Source organism: Aegilops tauschii, chromosome 2 (genome assembly GCF_002575655.3).
Source record: "Aegilops tauschii subsp. strangulata cultivar AL8/78 chromosome 2, Aet v6.0, whole genome shotgun sequence".
NCBI lineage: Eukaryota > Viridiplantae > Streptophyta > Magnoliopsida > Poales > Poaceae > Aegilops > Aegilops tauschii.
The window spans coordinates 237304211-237320023 of NC_053036.3; the positions used below are offsets into that span (position 1 = coordinate 237304211).

At 48.3% G+C, this 15813-nt stretch overlaps 1 protein-coding gene across 2 annotated transcripts; it reads right to left on the bottom strand.

The window, feature by feature from the left end:
- Positions 1–8730: 8730 nt before the first annotated feature.
- LOC109768065 (uncharacterized) lies at positions 8731–11968 on the bottom strand. 2 transcript variants are annotated; one of them, XM_073508402.1, is made up of 4 exons: positions 11826–11968; positions 9671–11556; positions 9451–9569; positions 8731–9348 (listed from the first exon to the last, which is right to left on the bottom strand). In XM_073508402.1, the coding sequence occupies exons 2-4, from the start codon at positions 11532–11534 to the stop codon at positions 8854–8856; spliced, it is 2478 nt and encodes an 825-aa protein (XP_073364503.1). In that variant the 5' UTR covers positions 11535–11556; positions 11826–11968; the 3' UTR covers positions 8731–8853. The 2 variants fall into 2 exon arrangements, with proteins under 2 accessions (XP_073364503.1, XP_020182387.1); XM_020326798.4 differs by having other exon boundaries at positions 9180–9348; positions 9444–9569.
- Positions 11969–15813: the final 3845 nt, after the last annotated feature.

A 15813-nucleotide genomic window follows, 5' to 3' on the forward strand; every position in this document is an offset into this window, starting at 1 on the left:
AAAGCCGAAAACTGACTGTCATGATGCGGCGAGAGCCGGTCAGCTCTTCGGAGGTTTCAAATCCTTAGAGATTTCTTCCGCATTACGCGAGGGATCAGTACTTGCCCGATTAGGTGTTTACAGTTTCCTAGTTTGGATACCAGGGGCTGCGCCTAACTTTTTATTGTCAAACTCCTATGGCTAAGTGAGGGTGTTCAAGCCGAATAGTCTGATTGCCTGGTTCACTGCGCTAAACACCTCCTTCAAGGACCAAACAATTGGATCAAGAGTGTTTAGATTACACCCCGAACACCCCCGTACTACCTACGTGGGGGCAGAAGCCGACGACTGGCCAACTCTCAGATTTCATACAACACAGCCGCACAGGAGGTGATTTTTTTTTACATAACAACTTTGTTTCATCATACAAGGCAGAGACAGCATTAATGTATTCATTCAAAGATAATGTCTTGCGCACATTGCGTCGCCACAATGTGAGACCCCTCCAGGACGTCTTCAAAATACCGCTCGGGCATGCGGTGCTCCTTGCCTTCGGGCGGCCCCTCAGTCACAAGCTTGACGACATCCATCTTCGCCCACCATACCTTGACGTGGGCGAAGGCCATGCGCGCGCCCTCGATGCAGGCCGATCGCTTGACGACGGCCAGCCAAGGATAGACACTCACCAGCCGCTTCACGAGCCCGAAGTAGCTGCCGGGTATAGCTGCGGCAGGCCACAGCCGGATTACTAAATCCTTCATGGCCAGTTCGGCCACCCTATGCAGCTCGACCAGCTGTTTTAGCTGATCGGTGAAGGGCACTGGATGTTCTGGCGCAAGGTATTGCAACCAGAACAGCTTCTCCGTTGAGCTCCCTTCTTCGGCTCGCAAGAACTCCGCAGCGTCTGACACACTGCGCGGCAGATCCGCAAACACCCCTGGAGAACTCCGAATCCGGGTTAGTAAGAAATACTTCTTCTTAACATACTTGCTTTGCATACTAAACGCCTTACCCGCCGCGATCTTCTTGGCCTCCTGGATCTCCTGGAGGGCGCCCTGGGCTTCAACCCGGGCCTCTTCCACGCTTTGACGAGCCTTGGCGAGTTCGGTCTCTCGAGCCGAAACATCACACTCCAAGGCCTCGCACTTTTTTACAACGTCCTGGAGCTCTTGCTGGACCTCGTTAAGCCTGGCCTTGAGCTTCTTACGGGCGGCTTGCTCCTTGGCAGCTTTCTCCTCGGCTTCGGCCAGGGCCTTTTTAAGGGCCTCGACCTCGGTCGTCGCTCCTACACATATCATGACACTACGGTCAATACACATCATTTATTCTTTCCGAATATATAGCGAGTCATTACATACCGTGCTTGTCTTCTAGCTGCTTCCTCGCTTGGCCGAGCTCCTCCTCGGCCCGCTCTAGTCTCTGCTTTAGTCCAGAGACTTTGGCAGCATGTGAGGTCGCGGCCAGCAATGACGCCTGCTTATTCACATAAGACATACTTAGTTAGCTTCCTGCGAAAATTAATTGATCCTCTGTGCGGATTTTCTTTCCGAACACCGGACAGTGTCTCAGGGGCTACTGTCTATATTGGGATTTTCTCTTCTGCATCGCTTACCTCAAAACTTGTCAGCAGGTCGCTGCAGGCTTCGGTCAGTCTGCTCTTGACGGACTGAACCCTCTCAATCACCGTACCCATGAGGATACGGTGTTCCTCCACAATGGAAGCGCATCGTAGCGCTTCCAGAAGATTGTCCGGTGCCCCTGGTTGGACAGAGGTCACCGGCGGGATAGGTACACCTCCTTCTTTTGAAGGAGGCTGCACGCCGGATTCTGGAGCCGTATAGGTCTTCGGAATCGTATGTGGATGGGGGCCGAACTGAACATGGCCCCCATCGCCAGTCTCCATGGGGACCGGCTCCCCCATGTGTCCGGCAGCCGAGGTTTCGCCCTCCGGTGCCCCCCTAACGGCCTCCTGAGACTCTCCCTGGCCTGGGAAGGTCCTTCACGACAGCACCTCGGCGTCGCCCTTGGCTGTGGGAGAGTAAGCGGCCGGCGGCGACTCGCTGGCCATCGCCTTTGAATCCAACGAAACTCTTGATGAGGATCGCTGGGAGCTGTCGTGGGCCGGACTGCAATAACATAATCAACCAGGTTAATGCCGTAAAGAGGAGAGGCCGGATATATGGACATATACGAGTTTCAGTACTTACTATGCGGCCAGAAGCTTGTTCCGGGGGTGTCGCTTCGGACTGCTGTCGATGTCCCACGCGGAGTTATCCGCAAGGGAGCCCTTCCCCCTCTTGGACGCTTCCGCCTCCAGATTCATGGAGGCTGCCCTCTTCTTCCTCCCCGCATCAGGGGGAGGGTTGTTTTCCTCCTCCTCCTCCTCGTCATCCTCAGCGGCAGAGGAATGGGTCTCGTCGTCTTCGGACGTCACGTCCGAAGCACCCTTGCGACGGGGGCCACCTTTGGCCCCCTTGGCCTTCTTCTCTGGCGGCTGATAGGGCGCCGGGACCAGCATCTTCGCCAGGAGCAGGATGACTGGTTCTTCAGGCAGCGGAGCCGAACATTGAATCCGCTCCGCTTTCTCTCTCCATACCTGAAAAATATAGTAAAGTTTAGACATCCTCCTTGAACAAGCAGGTAGAGGATGCGTCCCGAGACGTGAAGGACTTACCACATTAGCGGGATGGGCAAGATCATGCCCGCGGTCTGAATCTATGACCGGCGGCTTCTCATTGCCCTTAAAGAGCAACTTCCAGGCATCTTCGTGAGTAGTTCCGAAGAGCCTTTCCAAGGTTTGGTGCTTCTCCGGATCAAATTCCCATAGAGGGCAGATTTGGCTTTGGCAGGGGAGGATCCGGCGAACTAGCATCACCTGGATCATGTCGACGAGCTTGATGTTTTTGTCCACCATGCTTTGGATGCGCGTTTGCAGCGCTATCAACTCGTCTGATGAAGACCAATTTGGGCCCTTCTCTATCCAGGAGGTAAGCCGCATTGGAGCTCCGGACTTGAATTCGGGAGCCGCAGCCCAGGTGGCGTCGCGGGGCTGTGTGATATAGAACCACCGTTTCTGCCACTCCTTAACAGTCTCCACAAAAGTACCTTTGGGCCATGTGACATTGGGCATCTTGCTCACCATGGCTCCTCCGCACTCCGCGTGTAGGCCATCCACCACCTTCGGCTTCGCGTTGAAGATCTTGAGCCACAGTCCGAAGTGGGGTTGGATGCGAAGGAAAGCCTCGCACACGACAAAGAATGCCGAGATGTTGAGGAAAGAGTTTGGAGCTAGATCATGGAAATCTAGCCCGTAGTAAAACATCAGTCCGCGGATGAAAGGGTGGAGTGGAAACCATAACCCGCGGACGAAATGAGGGATGAACACCACCCTCTTGTTGGGCTTCGGTGTGGGGATGACTTGCCCCTTTGCCAGAAGACGATGGGCGATTTCCTTCGCCAGATACCCGACCGCCCGAAGCTCGATGATGTCCTTCTCCTTGACAGAGGAGGCCATCCACTTGCCTTGTCCTCCAGATCCGGACATGGCTGAGTGCTTGCTTGAGGCGGAAATGATGAGAACTTGGGCGCTGGAGCTCGAGAATCAAAGGGCAGAGGAAGAGAGAAGGCGTGGGTGAAGAAAGGGAATCCTTATCCCCTTATAAAGGCAGTGAATATCGAACGCCTCCCCACTCGCCTTAAAACTCGCCTATTCCCAAGGGTTGTGCAAACGGCACGGATTGATTACCCATGCCCATATTGATGAGAATCCCGCAATAAGGGGACACGATCTCTGCTTTGAAAAGACGTGCCAATGGAAACCGCATCTCGAAACGCGGAACGGCAGACGAAAACGGTTCGAAATAATGACCGGGCAGACATGATGTCATCTAGCAAAAAGTTGTCAGCGGATGGGACTCGTGAAATATTATACTCTCTACGGCTGTGTGTGTGGTACTTGTGTTGCAGATCCAGACACGTTCGTTGTGTCCGAAGACAATCTTGGAGTATTCGAAAAGGGGAACCCGTCTTGCAATGCCGAAGACAATCTGCGCGCCGGACACCTCATCATTGAAGCCTGGTTCAGGGGCTACTGAGGGAGTCCTGGACTAAGGGCTCCTCGGGCGTCCGACCTGTTGGACATGGGCCGGACTAATGGGCTGTGAAGATACAAGACCGAAGACTCTCTCCTGTGTCCGGATGGGACTCTCCTTGGCATCAAAGGCAAGCTTGGCGACCAAATATGAAGATTCCTTTCTCTATAACCGACTTTGTACAACCCTAATCCCCTCCGGTGTCTATATAAATCGGAGGGCTTAGTCCGGAAATAGATACAGTCATACAAGCTAGACTTCTAGGTTTTTAGCCATTGCGATCTCGTGGTAGATCAACTCTTGTAATATTCATATTCATCAAGATCAATCAAGCAGGAAGTAGGGTATTACCTCCATAGAGAAGGCCCGAACCTGGGTAAACATTGTGTCCCTATCTCCTGTTACCATCGACCTAAGACTCATAGTTCGGGACCCCTACCCGAGATCCACCGGTTTTGACACCGACACCACTCTTATTGATAATATTGCAGCTCTACCCTCAGTTTGTCTAGTAGGCCTCTCCCACCATCTTCGAGGAGCAACTCCATCACCCATCCAGCACTCTACCCCTTTCCCTCCCCCTGTCTCTTTCCTCTCTCTCTCTCTCTCTCTGTCCCAACCTATTTCCCGCCCTTCAGTTTTGTATGGATGTCGACTGATCTCCCTCAAGACATAGCTGGTTCTCTCCTTCTCAACACATATACGAGTCGTTTTACCTCTCTAGTTAGGCCTCTGCCTCCCCCTCCTCCCCCCACACACACCGATACATCGAGCGCTCTAGTCATGTCTCCCTGCCACACACAAACTTGCCCTGTGCCCTCCGACATTCCGGTAGGTCAGTCGCCCTATATCTTTGACTTGCATACACACAATTTCGATGGCTCTCTTCATCAATCTCACACCCACCCACTTGATCATCTCTTCGACTCTATCGATATCTATGACCCCTCCCTCTCTTCTGGTGGATCGCCTCCTCTATATATGATACCGATAGGCCTCTATTTCACACACATTGCATGTGTCAAATTTTTGTGTGAGATGTCATCGACACATATTCCCACAAATACATTGACAAAATCACCCCCCAAAGAAAAAACATTCATGAACGCACACGCCATCTGTCTAGGTTTGTATCTCTCTCACACACACCCACGTAGGTGGGGGACGTGCATGAAGAGAAGAGGTGCACGCACGGCGCACGTACTCCTGTCTCTTTCCCAACCACACCCGCGCGGGTACACGGTGGAGCTCATTTCTGTACGAAAAGGCAGCCCACGTGGTAATTTGACATGTGTACTAGTTGTCCACTTGATGGAGGATCATCTACCAGGGGTGAACAAACAAATTGCGACTTGACACGTTATGTTAAAAAAGAGGCAAACCACGTGGGGCCTACCTTAGAGGCAATGCTCTATACACTCGGGATGCTCTGTGCGTATTACTTTTGATGTGTCCCGTCAACTCGCAGAACAAGGAGAAGCTTGCTTAGTAAGCCATCTCCCCCGCCCACGGGCGCGGTGGCTCGCAGGATGAGGTGAAGCTTGCTTACTACGCCTACGCCCGCTCCCTCGCCCACGCGCGCGGTGGCTTGCAGGACGAGGATAAAATTTTACTACTCCCTCCGTTTACTCCTCGTCCCTACCTTGGTTAGAGAGATTATCATATTGTTTGGAATATATGTCCTTTAGTAGATTTCAATATGAACTTGTAACATCCCAAATTTTCAATTTGGAATATTATACATTAGATCATCATGCATAACATATTTTATTGCATTTTTTTGCGATCCTAGAAATTCTACGCAACTCAAGGACCCACGGAGAGAGTTGGGGATTTCGTTATTTTCATATTTGGGTTTGTCAAATTTTGAAAATAGGATCATTTGTTTTAATTATTTTCTCTCCGAAAATATTTCATATCAATTATATGAGAGGGGATAATATGACTTCTCCAAAAATAATGAAATATTGGAGGAAAATATTAAAAACAAATATTTGATTTCATTTGGATTTTATTTGAATTAGGAAAAAATATGCATTTTTCAAAATTGCATTTTAGGCCCAAATAAATGTTCATCTTGTCCGGTTTATTTTTAGAGGACGGGGAAAATTTATTTCGGGATTTTTGGAGTCCGTTTAGTATTTCTTTTCTTTCTTTTTCTACACGTCCGATTTAAAAAAATGAACCGACCTACCGGGCCGTGTCCGGCTAGGACTCTGGCCCGGCCGGCCTTTATAAGCCGCGAGGCCGCCCTGCCAGCCCAAGCCGCCCGCCCCGTGAAACCCTAGCACCGCCGCCGCCAAATCGCCCCGCCGCCGCCGGTTCCGCGCCGCCGCCGCCGCGTCGCCGCCCCGAGCCGCCGCCGTCGCCGCCCCGGAGCCGCCGCCGCCCCGCCGCCGCCCGGAGCCCCGCCGCCGACCCCGCCCGACGCCGGAGCCGCCCCGCCGCCGCCGTCCCGCCACCCGAGGTTGACCGCCGCCGCCGCCGCTGGTTTTCTCGGGGAAAAACGTGCGTGTTTTTAAGAAAACCCTGGTTTATTTTTTTTGATCGGTTTAGTTTTTTCCGGTTTATTTATTTCACGGATGTTCGTCCATATGTTCGTTTTAACAAATGGTTTTCGTCGTTTAACCGCAGACAGCGAACGTTCGTTCGTTAGCCTGTTCGTCAGTTTTTCTTTTTCTTGGATTTTTCGCGATTATTTTCGATCGTGATTTCCGATCTGTTTTTTGTTTTAGTATAACTTTTCGCTCATTTATCGGAATCAGGCGATTCAAGCGCCTAGAGTTTCGTCTCGAAACCCTCTTTCTGATTAACCAATTCAAACAAGTTTTTGCTACTGTAAAATTTGACTTAGGTCCAGATTAGTAAACGAAGCTTGTTTCTTTCGCCGTTTGAGTTTCGTTGCTTCGTTCGATTTGATTCTTTTTGCAAACCGGAGTTCTTAAGTTGAACTTTCTGGTTAGATCTCTTATTTTGAGTTTTATCCATGCACCATTGCTTGATTGCTTATGTATGTATTGTTTGTTTGCGATAGAGTACCCGGAGTGCGAAGCGTGCTACTACGAGTCTCTAGGTTTCACGGATCATCAGCAAGGCAAGTAACACTTTGATCATACCTCTTTACTACCCAGTTTTATTGCATTAGATAAATCCTCAAACTATTGCATGATTAGGATCTCATTAAAATGTGGGTTTTGGGAAGTAGATGAGGTAGTACCTATTGTCCTGTTTATATCAAACCATTGGGAGTTACTTCTACGTTTGCTTATATTGCTATGCTATGCTTGTAGACGTGGATTGGGTTTGAGAGTTTTCCATGACAGATGTGAGATTGTTAATTAATGGTTCAACTTAAGGTGGTTACTTTAATTTACATCTGGGTGGATTGAGGCACCTGGAGAACCCAGTGTTGCCTGTATTTTTGGATATCCCGGAGTACCCGTGTGATCATCCTATGGACCGCCACCCAGACTCAAAGGGATCATGAGATTTTTCATGCTAGAAACTTCCGTGTGCAGCCACAAGCTATTATGGGCTCTAGCATAGTTGAGTAGGTTACATGACCTCTTGAAGAGGTGGGCTAGCAGATGTAGGGGAAAGTAGGTGTAACTGTCCACCCGGAGTAAAGAGTATTGTTTCTGAAAGACTGTGTCTCGGTCATCCGTTTCTCAAACACCATGTAGTGCGAGAAATCAAGCGGAGGCGATGGAGTCTTGTGGGGAAAAGTGCGCAAACCTCTACAGAGTGTACAATCTAATCATGGTTAGCCATGTCCCCGGTTATGGACATCTTGAGTATCTAGTTCTTGGATTATCATGTGAATCTCATCATCATGTTACTTAATTTAATTTGATTGGGTTAATCACGTTCTTAATTGGGATTGAGTTGGAGGTACCTTCTCAATGTTTAACAACCACCCTCTATTTTTGAGTCGCCGAGCCAAGCCAAGTCGCCGAGGCTGTGGCTAGTGGCTTGCTGGCTTGAGTCTGCGACTTGGCTTGATTAGTCGCCCCAAGTCGCCATGGCTTAGAATAGGATTTAGGGGTAGAATTAGGAGTGATATTACCTTGTAATCTTTTATAGTTGGCAATGGAAATCCCTTTCTGACCTTGTGCAAGCTCGTCTTTGTTGATTGTAGGTGCACCTTGCAGTATAAATGTAATAGCAAGCATGAGCATCAAGTTGTTTGCATCATGTAATAGGAAACTTGCACATTTGAGTTGAAATAAAGAGGAGAACTTACTTCTTGTGTGTCCATCTGTCTCAATTTGTTTTCCTTGATGATCCTTTTCTCTTTGCACTTGATCACCTGATTCAGATAAGGAAAACAACAGCAGTTCTACATATAAATACCATCATAGATCACAGCAACAAGTATTACAACAGAAATTAAGCATTAGTTCATTACATTTAACTACGAACTACCAAGTTCTTAACTCTTAACAACCAGCCCCAAATCGACCCCAAATCCTATGTCCAAAATAAGGGGTAAGGCATACTAGCCCAACCCCCAAGCCCCCAACTCCATATGTCCAAAAAGAAGCCACACGGTCCACAGCAGCCCCAAATCCTATGTCCAAAATGAGGCACACCAGCCCCAAGAGCCCCCAACTCCATAAGTCCCCAACTCCATATGTCCAAAATGAGGCACACCAGCCCCAAGAGCCCCCAACTCCATATGTCCCCAACTCCATATGTCCAAAATGAGGCACACCAGCCCCAAGAGCCCCCAACTCCATATGTCCAAAATGAAGCCACACCAGCCCAAGTTCCATCAATCGTCCTAGTAATCCAGATCATCATCAAAGCCAATGGAGCCTCTCTCTTCACCTCCACCTTCACCTTCACCTTGATTTCCCTCTTGATCATCTTCACTTGTTGAATAATCTTCAAGCTCAACCTCCTGATTTGCATCATCCTCCTCGTCCTCATCTTCTCCAACTTGGCGCACTCGAGATCGAGAATAGACATGAGTAACAGCAGCCCGGCTCCCACTCCCACGGCTTCTAAGGTTGCGCAATGGACCTTCAGATGCAACGACAGCTTCGTCAACTTGAGCCCAAGTGATATCAGCCCCTTCATAAACCAGCTTGGCATTATGGTCAACCCATTCATTGTCCCATTGTAAGTCTTCTAGGACTAATGGGTCAGACCTAGTCCCTTTGGAGCCTTCCTCACGAATCTTTTGGAACCTATCGGCATTCTTCCGGTTGTATTGAACATATGACAAATCATTAAGTCTTTGGAACTCCAACCTATTTCTCTTTTTGCTATGGATCTGAAAACAACATACAAGAAAACAATTAGAAAGGCTACCATAAGCACCCCACCAAAGAACTACAGAAGTACAATGAACATCAAGTTGGTACTTACTACTTACATTTTGAAAGCAAGACCAATTTCGTTCGCAACCGGAAGCTGAAGCACAAAGGCTAACTATGTGCTTTGCTAAATGTTGCAGCTCATAAGCAAGGCCACCATAAGCACCCCACCAAAGAACTGCATGAGTACAGATGAAGACAATGTTAGAATTCGTAATCCAAAAAAGATAGGTGCTGAAATTTATGAAAAAGTAGAAGGCTAGAGCTGAAGTAACTTACGAGGACTCTTTTTTGTTCGGTCATTGATTGCCAACTTAGAGCTGAAGCATTCACCTTCACCTCTTTCATAGTCATCAGCCAATCTACTTATCACGCTTGCTTTATCATCATCGGGCTCCATGTGCAATAGCACCTCATTGAACATATGCCTAAGCCTTTGACAATATCGTGCTTTCTCGGGCTTAGCTTTGAGACCATAGATCCTATTTGGGTTTAAGAATAGTGCAGCTCCATACAACTTCACCCCCATTTGAGATTCCCACTTGTCCTCTACTATTTTTATCACCTTCTTAACCAACGTTGGTTTGTCATCTATCGCAGCCTTGATTCTCTCCTTTGCATAATCCATTGCTGCCATAACCTCGGGCATCGCCGGCTTCTCATCGCCATCAACAATCCTTAGCACCCTTAGAAGAGGTAGAGAAACTTTCATGCAAGTCTCTACGGAGTTCCAAAAACTAATGGACAACACATCTTCTTGAACTTTTTGTCCCACCGGTGAGGTTGAAAACTTCTTATTGCTATGCCAAACATCACCCACAAACAATTCTTTGAGAGCTTGCCTATGTTTGTGCAAGCTTTGCAAGTTGAGAAAATTTGTGGCAAAGCGAGTAGCTCCAGCCCTCACAAGATCACGGTTGCCGGTCTTCACTCTCATTTCATCTAAAACCTTGCCATGCCTGTAGATGAATGTAGACACCCTTTTTCCATTTGTAATACACTCGCTGAATTGCTTGATTTTGCAAATGGACTCCAACATAAGGTTCAAACAATGGGCTGCACAAGGGGTCCACCATAATGTAGGGATCCTCTCCGTTAAGAGTCTACCCGCTGCCTTGTAGTTAGCACCATTATCCATGCAAATCTGAACCACGTAGCCTCTTCCAATGTCGTTGATCCTTTTCTCCATCAAATCTGCCAACAATTCTTTGCTGGCTACTAGGGCTGATATGTCAACGCTATCAATGAAGAAAGTCCCGGCCAGACTATTGACAAGGAAGTTGACCAAGTGCCTAGTCCTCCCATCGGTCCACCCATCGGACATTAGTGTGCAGCCATACTCTTGCCAAGCCAGCTCATGTTGCTCTCTCAATGCATGTGTCTTCTTCTTTGCTTTCACAAGAAGTGGAAGCCTAAGAGCATGAATAGTTGGGGGGATGTAGCCTGGACCATATTGCCCGGTGGACTCCAATGCAATCTCAAAGGCTCTTGATCGGGTAACATTGAAGGGAATGGCATTAGCATAGAAAAATGTTGCCCAATGATCATCAACTCTATCCTTATCCTCGGTGGTCCTTTTGAAGCAACCTGCGTTCAATGCGGCTTGAGAAGGATTCTTCGAGTGCCTTAGCTCAATGACTTCTTCTGGAGTCTTCCTAATCATCCCGGCAATTGTTCTTGAAGCCTTTTGTGTCGGTAATTCAGTTTGGACAGACTCGGTCTTCCTTTTTGCTGTTGTCCTACTACTAGTTTGAGTTGCTGTTGCATCCTCTTCTTCATCACCAGTTGCTGTATCTTCTTTATCAGACTCCCCTGGCATATTATGCTTCTTTGCATAGGCCTTCATGAAATCCAGCATCTCCTTTGAAACAGCCTCTGGCACCTTCTTGCATTTTATAGAATTCTTCTTCCCTTTAGTACTAGCCCCAGCTAGGTGACGCTTGAACCTTGCTATTCCAGCATGCACATCTGTCCCGCAAAAAGTGCATCGTATCCTATCCCTCCTGTTCATATCATGCCAATACCCATACTTCCACCCAGGGTCTCCCGACTTTGCCTTCCGCTTAGGATCCTTGGATGGATCATACTGCTCAGGCTCAGGCCCATTGCCGCCGGCTGCACTATTGACAGTTTGGTCAGTCATCCTCTAGCTGCAGCCAAGGTGCCTGCAGAAAAAACAGAGCAGCACAAGTAGTAATTAGTAATTACTAATTAGAGCAGCAGAGCACATCAGTACATAGAGCAGCAGCAGCAGCAGAGCACGCAGAGCACACAACAGCAGAAGCAGAGCACACAGCAGCAGCAGAGCAGCAGAGCACGCAGTAGCAGAAGCAGAGCACACAGCAGCAGCAGCAGCAGAGTACGCAGCAGCAGAAGCAAAGCACACAGCAGCAGAAGCAGAGCAAAGAGAGACAGAGGGGGCGACGAGCCATACCTGCAGTCTTTGCTGGCGCAGGCGCAGGAGAAGATGGAGGCGGAGGCGGAGGAGGCTAGTGGGGGCAGGTCACCGGCGGAGGAAGCTCTTGGGGGCGCGCGTCACCGGCGGATCTGGAGGGGCACGTCGCCGGCGGCCGCCGATCTGGTGTCCTAGGTCAGGAGACCCGCGCGGTTTCCCTCCATTTCCCTCTCTTCCTCTGTAGTTCCCGCGTGGATCTCTATTTATCCCCCCCAAATATCTCTGGCAGGTGGGCCGATCTGGAGCAAGCCACGCGACTGGCGGCTACTAGCCGCCGACTAACCGCGTCAAGTCGCGGGCGAGGCAGCGAGTCGCGCGACTCGCTTCCTGAGTCAAGTCGCCTGCGCGAGCCAGCCACGCTGCGACGACTTGGCAATTAGTCAGCGATTAGTCGGCGACTAGTCGGCGACTCAAAAATGTTGCAACCACCATGATAGTTACATAAAATTTATTCCTTTGTGGTAGGGAAAAATTGGCTTTTCGCAAAACTGTAACCATAGAGCTTTCCACCAGCCAAACATGCATGTAGTGATAGCATTATTCTGTTCATTACTCTCTATGTGTTACATTGCCAGCATATTCCATGTGCTGACCCGTTTTCGGGCTGCAACGTATCATGTTGCAGACTTTTCAGACGACGAGTAAGGTGCCATAGGTCGTGGTCTTATACTCAGTGATGCCGTTGGAGTTGATGGACTCACTTTATCTTCCAAGCCTTCCACTGTTATCGTTTTAGATGGCCTTAAGCCATATTTATTGTATTAAGTTCTCTTTTGAGAGATTCAATGTAATAAGTGTGTGATTGCTACTCTGTTATAAATCCTTCAAGTACTGTGCATGTCAGCATTACCGATCCAGGGATGACACTGATGCACAGAGACTAGACTGTTCCAGGTCTGGTCGCTACAGAACTACTAGTACATACTCCAAAGACTGATGTATATAGACGTATTTTAGAGTGTAGATTCACTCATTTTGCTCCGTATGTAGTCAATATTGAAACAGACGTAATAGTACGCACTCTCCCTCGCCCATGTGGTGGACGTGCAGCAATTCATTCGGTCTCATATAGCCAGAATGACATATACTGCAGTACCATTATTGCTCGACTTCCCGAAGAGGCGAAGAGCTAATCGCAAGGTTAATATTTTGGAGATGCCAAGAGCAAGGTTTATAGGAGAACGAGTAGTAGTAGTACTAGTAGTACGTACCAGTGGTATGTACTATATGAGGAAGAAGGCAACAAGATGTATGTTTTGCGTGACAGTCTCTTCTTACAGGACGTGCTAGACCTAGTGGACCTCATTGTTGCAATGGGACTACTCCCTATCATAGATGGCATGATTCAGAGTGGTGGGCAGCGGGCATAATTCAGAGCTGCTTAGGCTAGTCATAGTGGGAGTAACTTATGTAGTAACATGACACATCCCAAGACAAATTTGCTTATGTGGCATGGAGTTAATGAGGGAAGAGATGCTTGTGGTAACATAATATGTTACTGCAACATAACACACCCCGAGGTAAAATGAGTCTATGTCTCAATTAATGAAGGTTTGTATGTTACCATCTATATGTTACTACCCCTTATGAAGGTAGTAACATGGACTAGTAACAAAAGCATGTTACTAGTCTAAGTTACTCCCCACTATGACCAGCCTTGGTCTTAAACCCCATGAAGAAGTCCCATCGAAAGGAATAGCCATCCTCTACACGTGCTCCTATGTAAAGTGAGTAAATGAGACAAAAAGAGAAAGAGACAAAGTAAAAAAATCACCAGCCTTAGATCCATCCCTATTGTATCAGTGAATGATATTTCTACGTCGTGATTGACATGGCTATATTATTAACCATGCTACGGAGGTATAAGCGGATTTTTATTTATTCGTGGAGGTAGCAGCGGATGGATATTCAATGAGTGAAATGATGGTTGCTTCCTCGGTGAAACATAGAGAAAGGTGGGCCTCGTGATTTCACGGCTTATTAGTCATTATTACTCCCTATACTCTTTGCCCATATATAATAACCGCGTGGTAGTACAGTAGAGGGCTATACTTTTAATAACCATGCTCGAAGAGAAGAGGTCCACGCACCCACGCACATAGTGTACTAGTAGCACTCTTTGAGTCTTTTCCGTCTTCCCCAACCACACACGTGACACGGTGGAGCTCATTTCTATAAGATGATGCAGCCCACGTGATAATTTGACGCGTCTAGTAGTAGTTACTCACTTATAAATAATGGAGGGTCGGGAACCACGCATGAACGGTGCCGCATCATTTATACATAAAGTTTTTTTTTCTTCAGTGGCACATACACAATATAAATAGGTTCATATGGAGAGAAAAGGAAACCGCTCCACTATATACATAGCCAGGACGAGCCTACATGGTTGCTTGCTGGGGTTGCTCTCTTTACACTCTCTCGCACAAAACGACTATGGCCACATCTCTAACATCCCGGCGGATCACGCCCGCCGGGGGAAGGGGTGGATGCTTAGTGTACATGCGGTCGTCGTTGCCGACGGAGAAAACCCACTGTCGGCACGTCCCGATCAGAGGTCCCCGCCGTTCCCTCTCACAAAGCCGGTGAGGTTGCCTTCGTCCCTTGCTCACTGCCGTGACGTGGGCAGTTGCCGCCTCCCGCCGCCCTCCTCTAGGTTAAGCTACGTCCCGACATCCCTCAGGTACAACTTCCTTTACAGCCGGCTTGCACCACTGCTCCAGCTGCCCACATCACTCCATGTGGATATTTCTCTACTTCTTTGCCCCGCACATACCTCTACTGGCTTCTACGCACTGTATTTGTGATGATTTTATGTCTCATCAACTAGTCCCAGTAATCTTATTCTAATCACGCTTCTTCAATTTCTTTGCCATAGGGATGCTCATGTCGATTTTGGTGAAACTGCACAAAATGATCCGATGGTCAAAGGGTTGCAAACTTCATTTCTTCGGAAGCTCCAACGTTGCCAGCAAATTAAAGCCTGGTTAGGGTTTACAGTTCAAGGGCTAGGGACTGCATGGATCATTTTTTCTTTAGCTGTCTCTGTTCCAAAATAAGTGTCAACTTTAGTAGTAGTACAACTTTGTACTAAAGTTTGCATAAAGTTGAGACACTTATTTTGGAATGGAGGGAGTACATATTGGCTATGATCTGTCAATCATTGAGATGCAATAGCATGCATGTTAGTCTCCTTTGTATTGATGAAATGTTGCAACGGGCAACCTTGGACGCAAGATACATGAAACAGAAGCTGGAAGCTTCATAGCATTGTACAAATTTATCTCGCTGATAAATTAGAGTACGTACTATACTGGTACTATGTAAAGAGTTAGGTGTCGCACGGTGTCCAGAAATTATGGTGATAATGTGAGGTGGGCCATGTAATCACTGAGCCTGCGTGTTTTCACTCCTCTTGCACTCCTCCGCTGTAAGAATGGAGAAAAATGTAATCTAGTAGTACCTCCTTTCGCCGAAAGCGTGGGACATCCAGCAGTCCTACCACCTCAGTAATAATGACCAATGAGCCGTCAAATCACATAGACCCAGCAGTAAGTTGGACGGACGAAGCAACCATCACTCTTGAATCCGCTTCTCTCTTCAATGCAGGTGCCAGTGAGAGGTCGCGTCCGCTCTGCCCGGGCATGAATGCGGCACCGATTCTTTGGAGCAGGCTGACCATTTCGGGTGGGAAGCGCGCGCGGCGATAGAAGGGCTTAGGGTGGGCCAGGCTGGCCAGGAGCAGGCGTGGCAGTGGTTCGCCTGTCCCGCCCGGATGCCCGGAAATGAGAGGATGCACCAACTCTCGTGGCTAAATCGTAGACTACACATCATCTCTCTGTAGGAGTAGGTCGATGTGTCGCTCTCTCTAACACACAAGCTGTTAAACACACACACACACGCACAAGCACACATAGGTTCATAGAACAGGAATATCGTGCGAGTTACTTAGGGAGCATTTGGATCC

Coding starts and splice junctions, on each gene's coding strand:
- LOC109768065 (XM_073508402.1), bottom strand. CDS start 11,534: ATGACTGACCAAACTGTCAATAGTGCAGCCGGCGGCAATGGGCCTGAG. Junction 9,570..9,670: donor CCGAACAAAAAAGAGTCCTC/GTAAGTTACTTC, acceptor GTACTCATGCAG/TTCTTTGGTGGGGTGCTTAT. Junction 9,349..9,450: donor ATTGGTCTTGCTTTCAAAAT/GTAAGTAGTAAG, acceptor TGTTGTTTTCAG/ATCCATAGCAAAAAGAGAAA.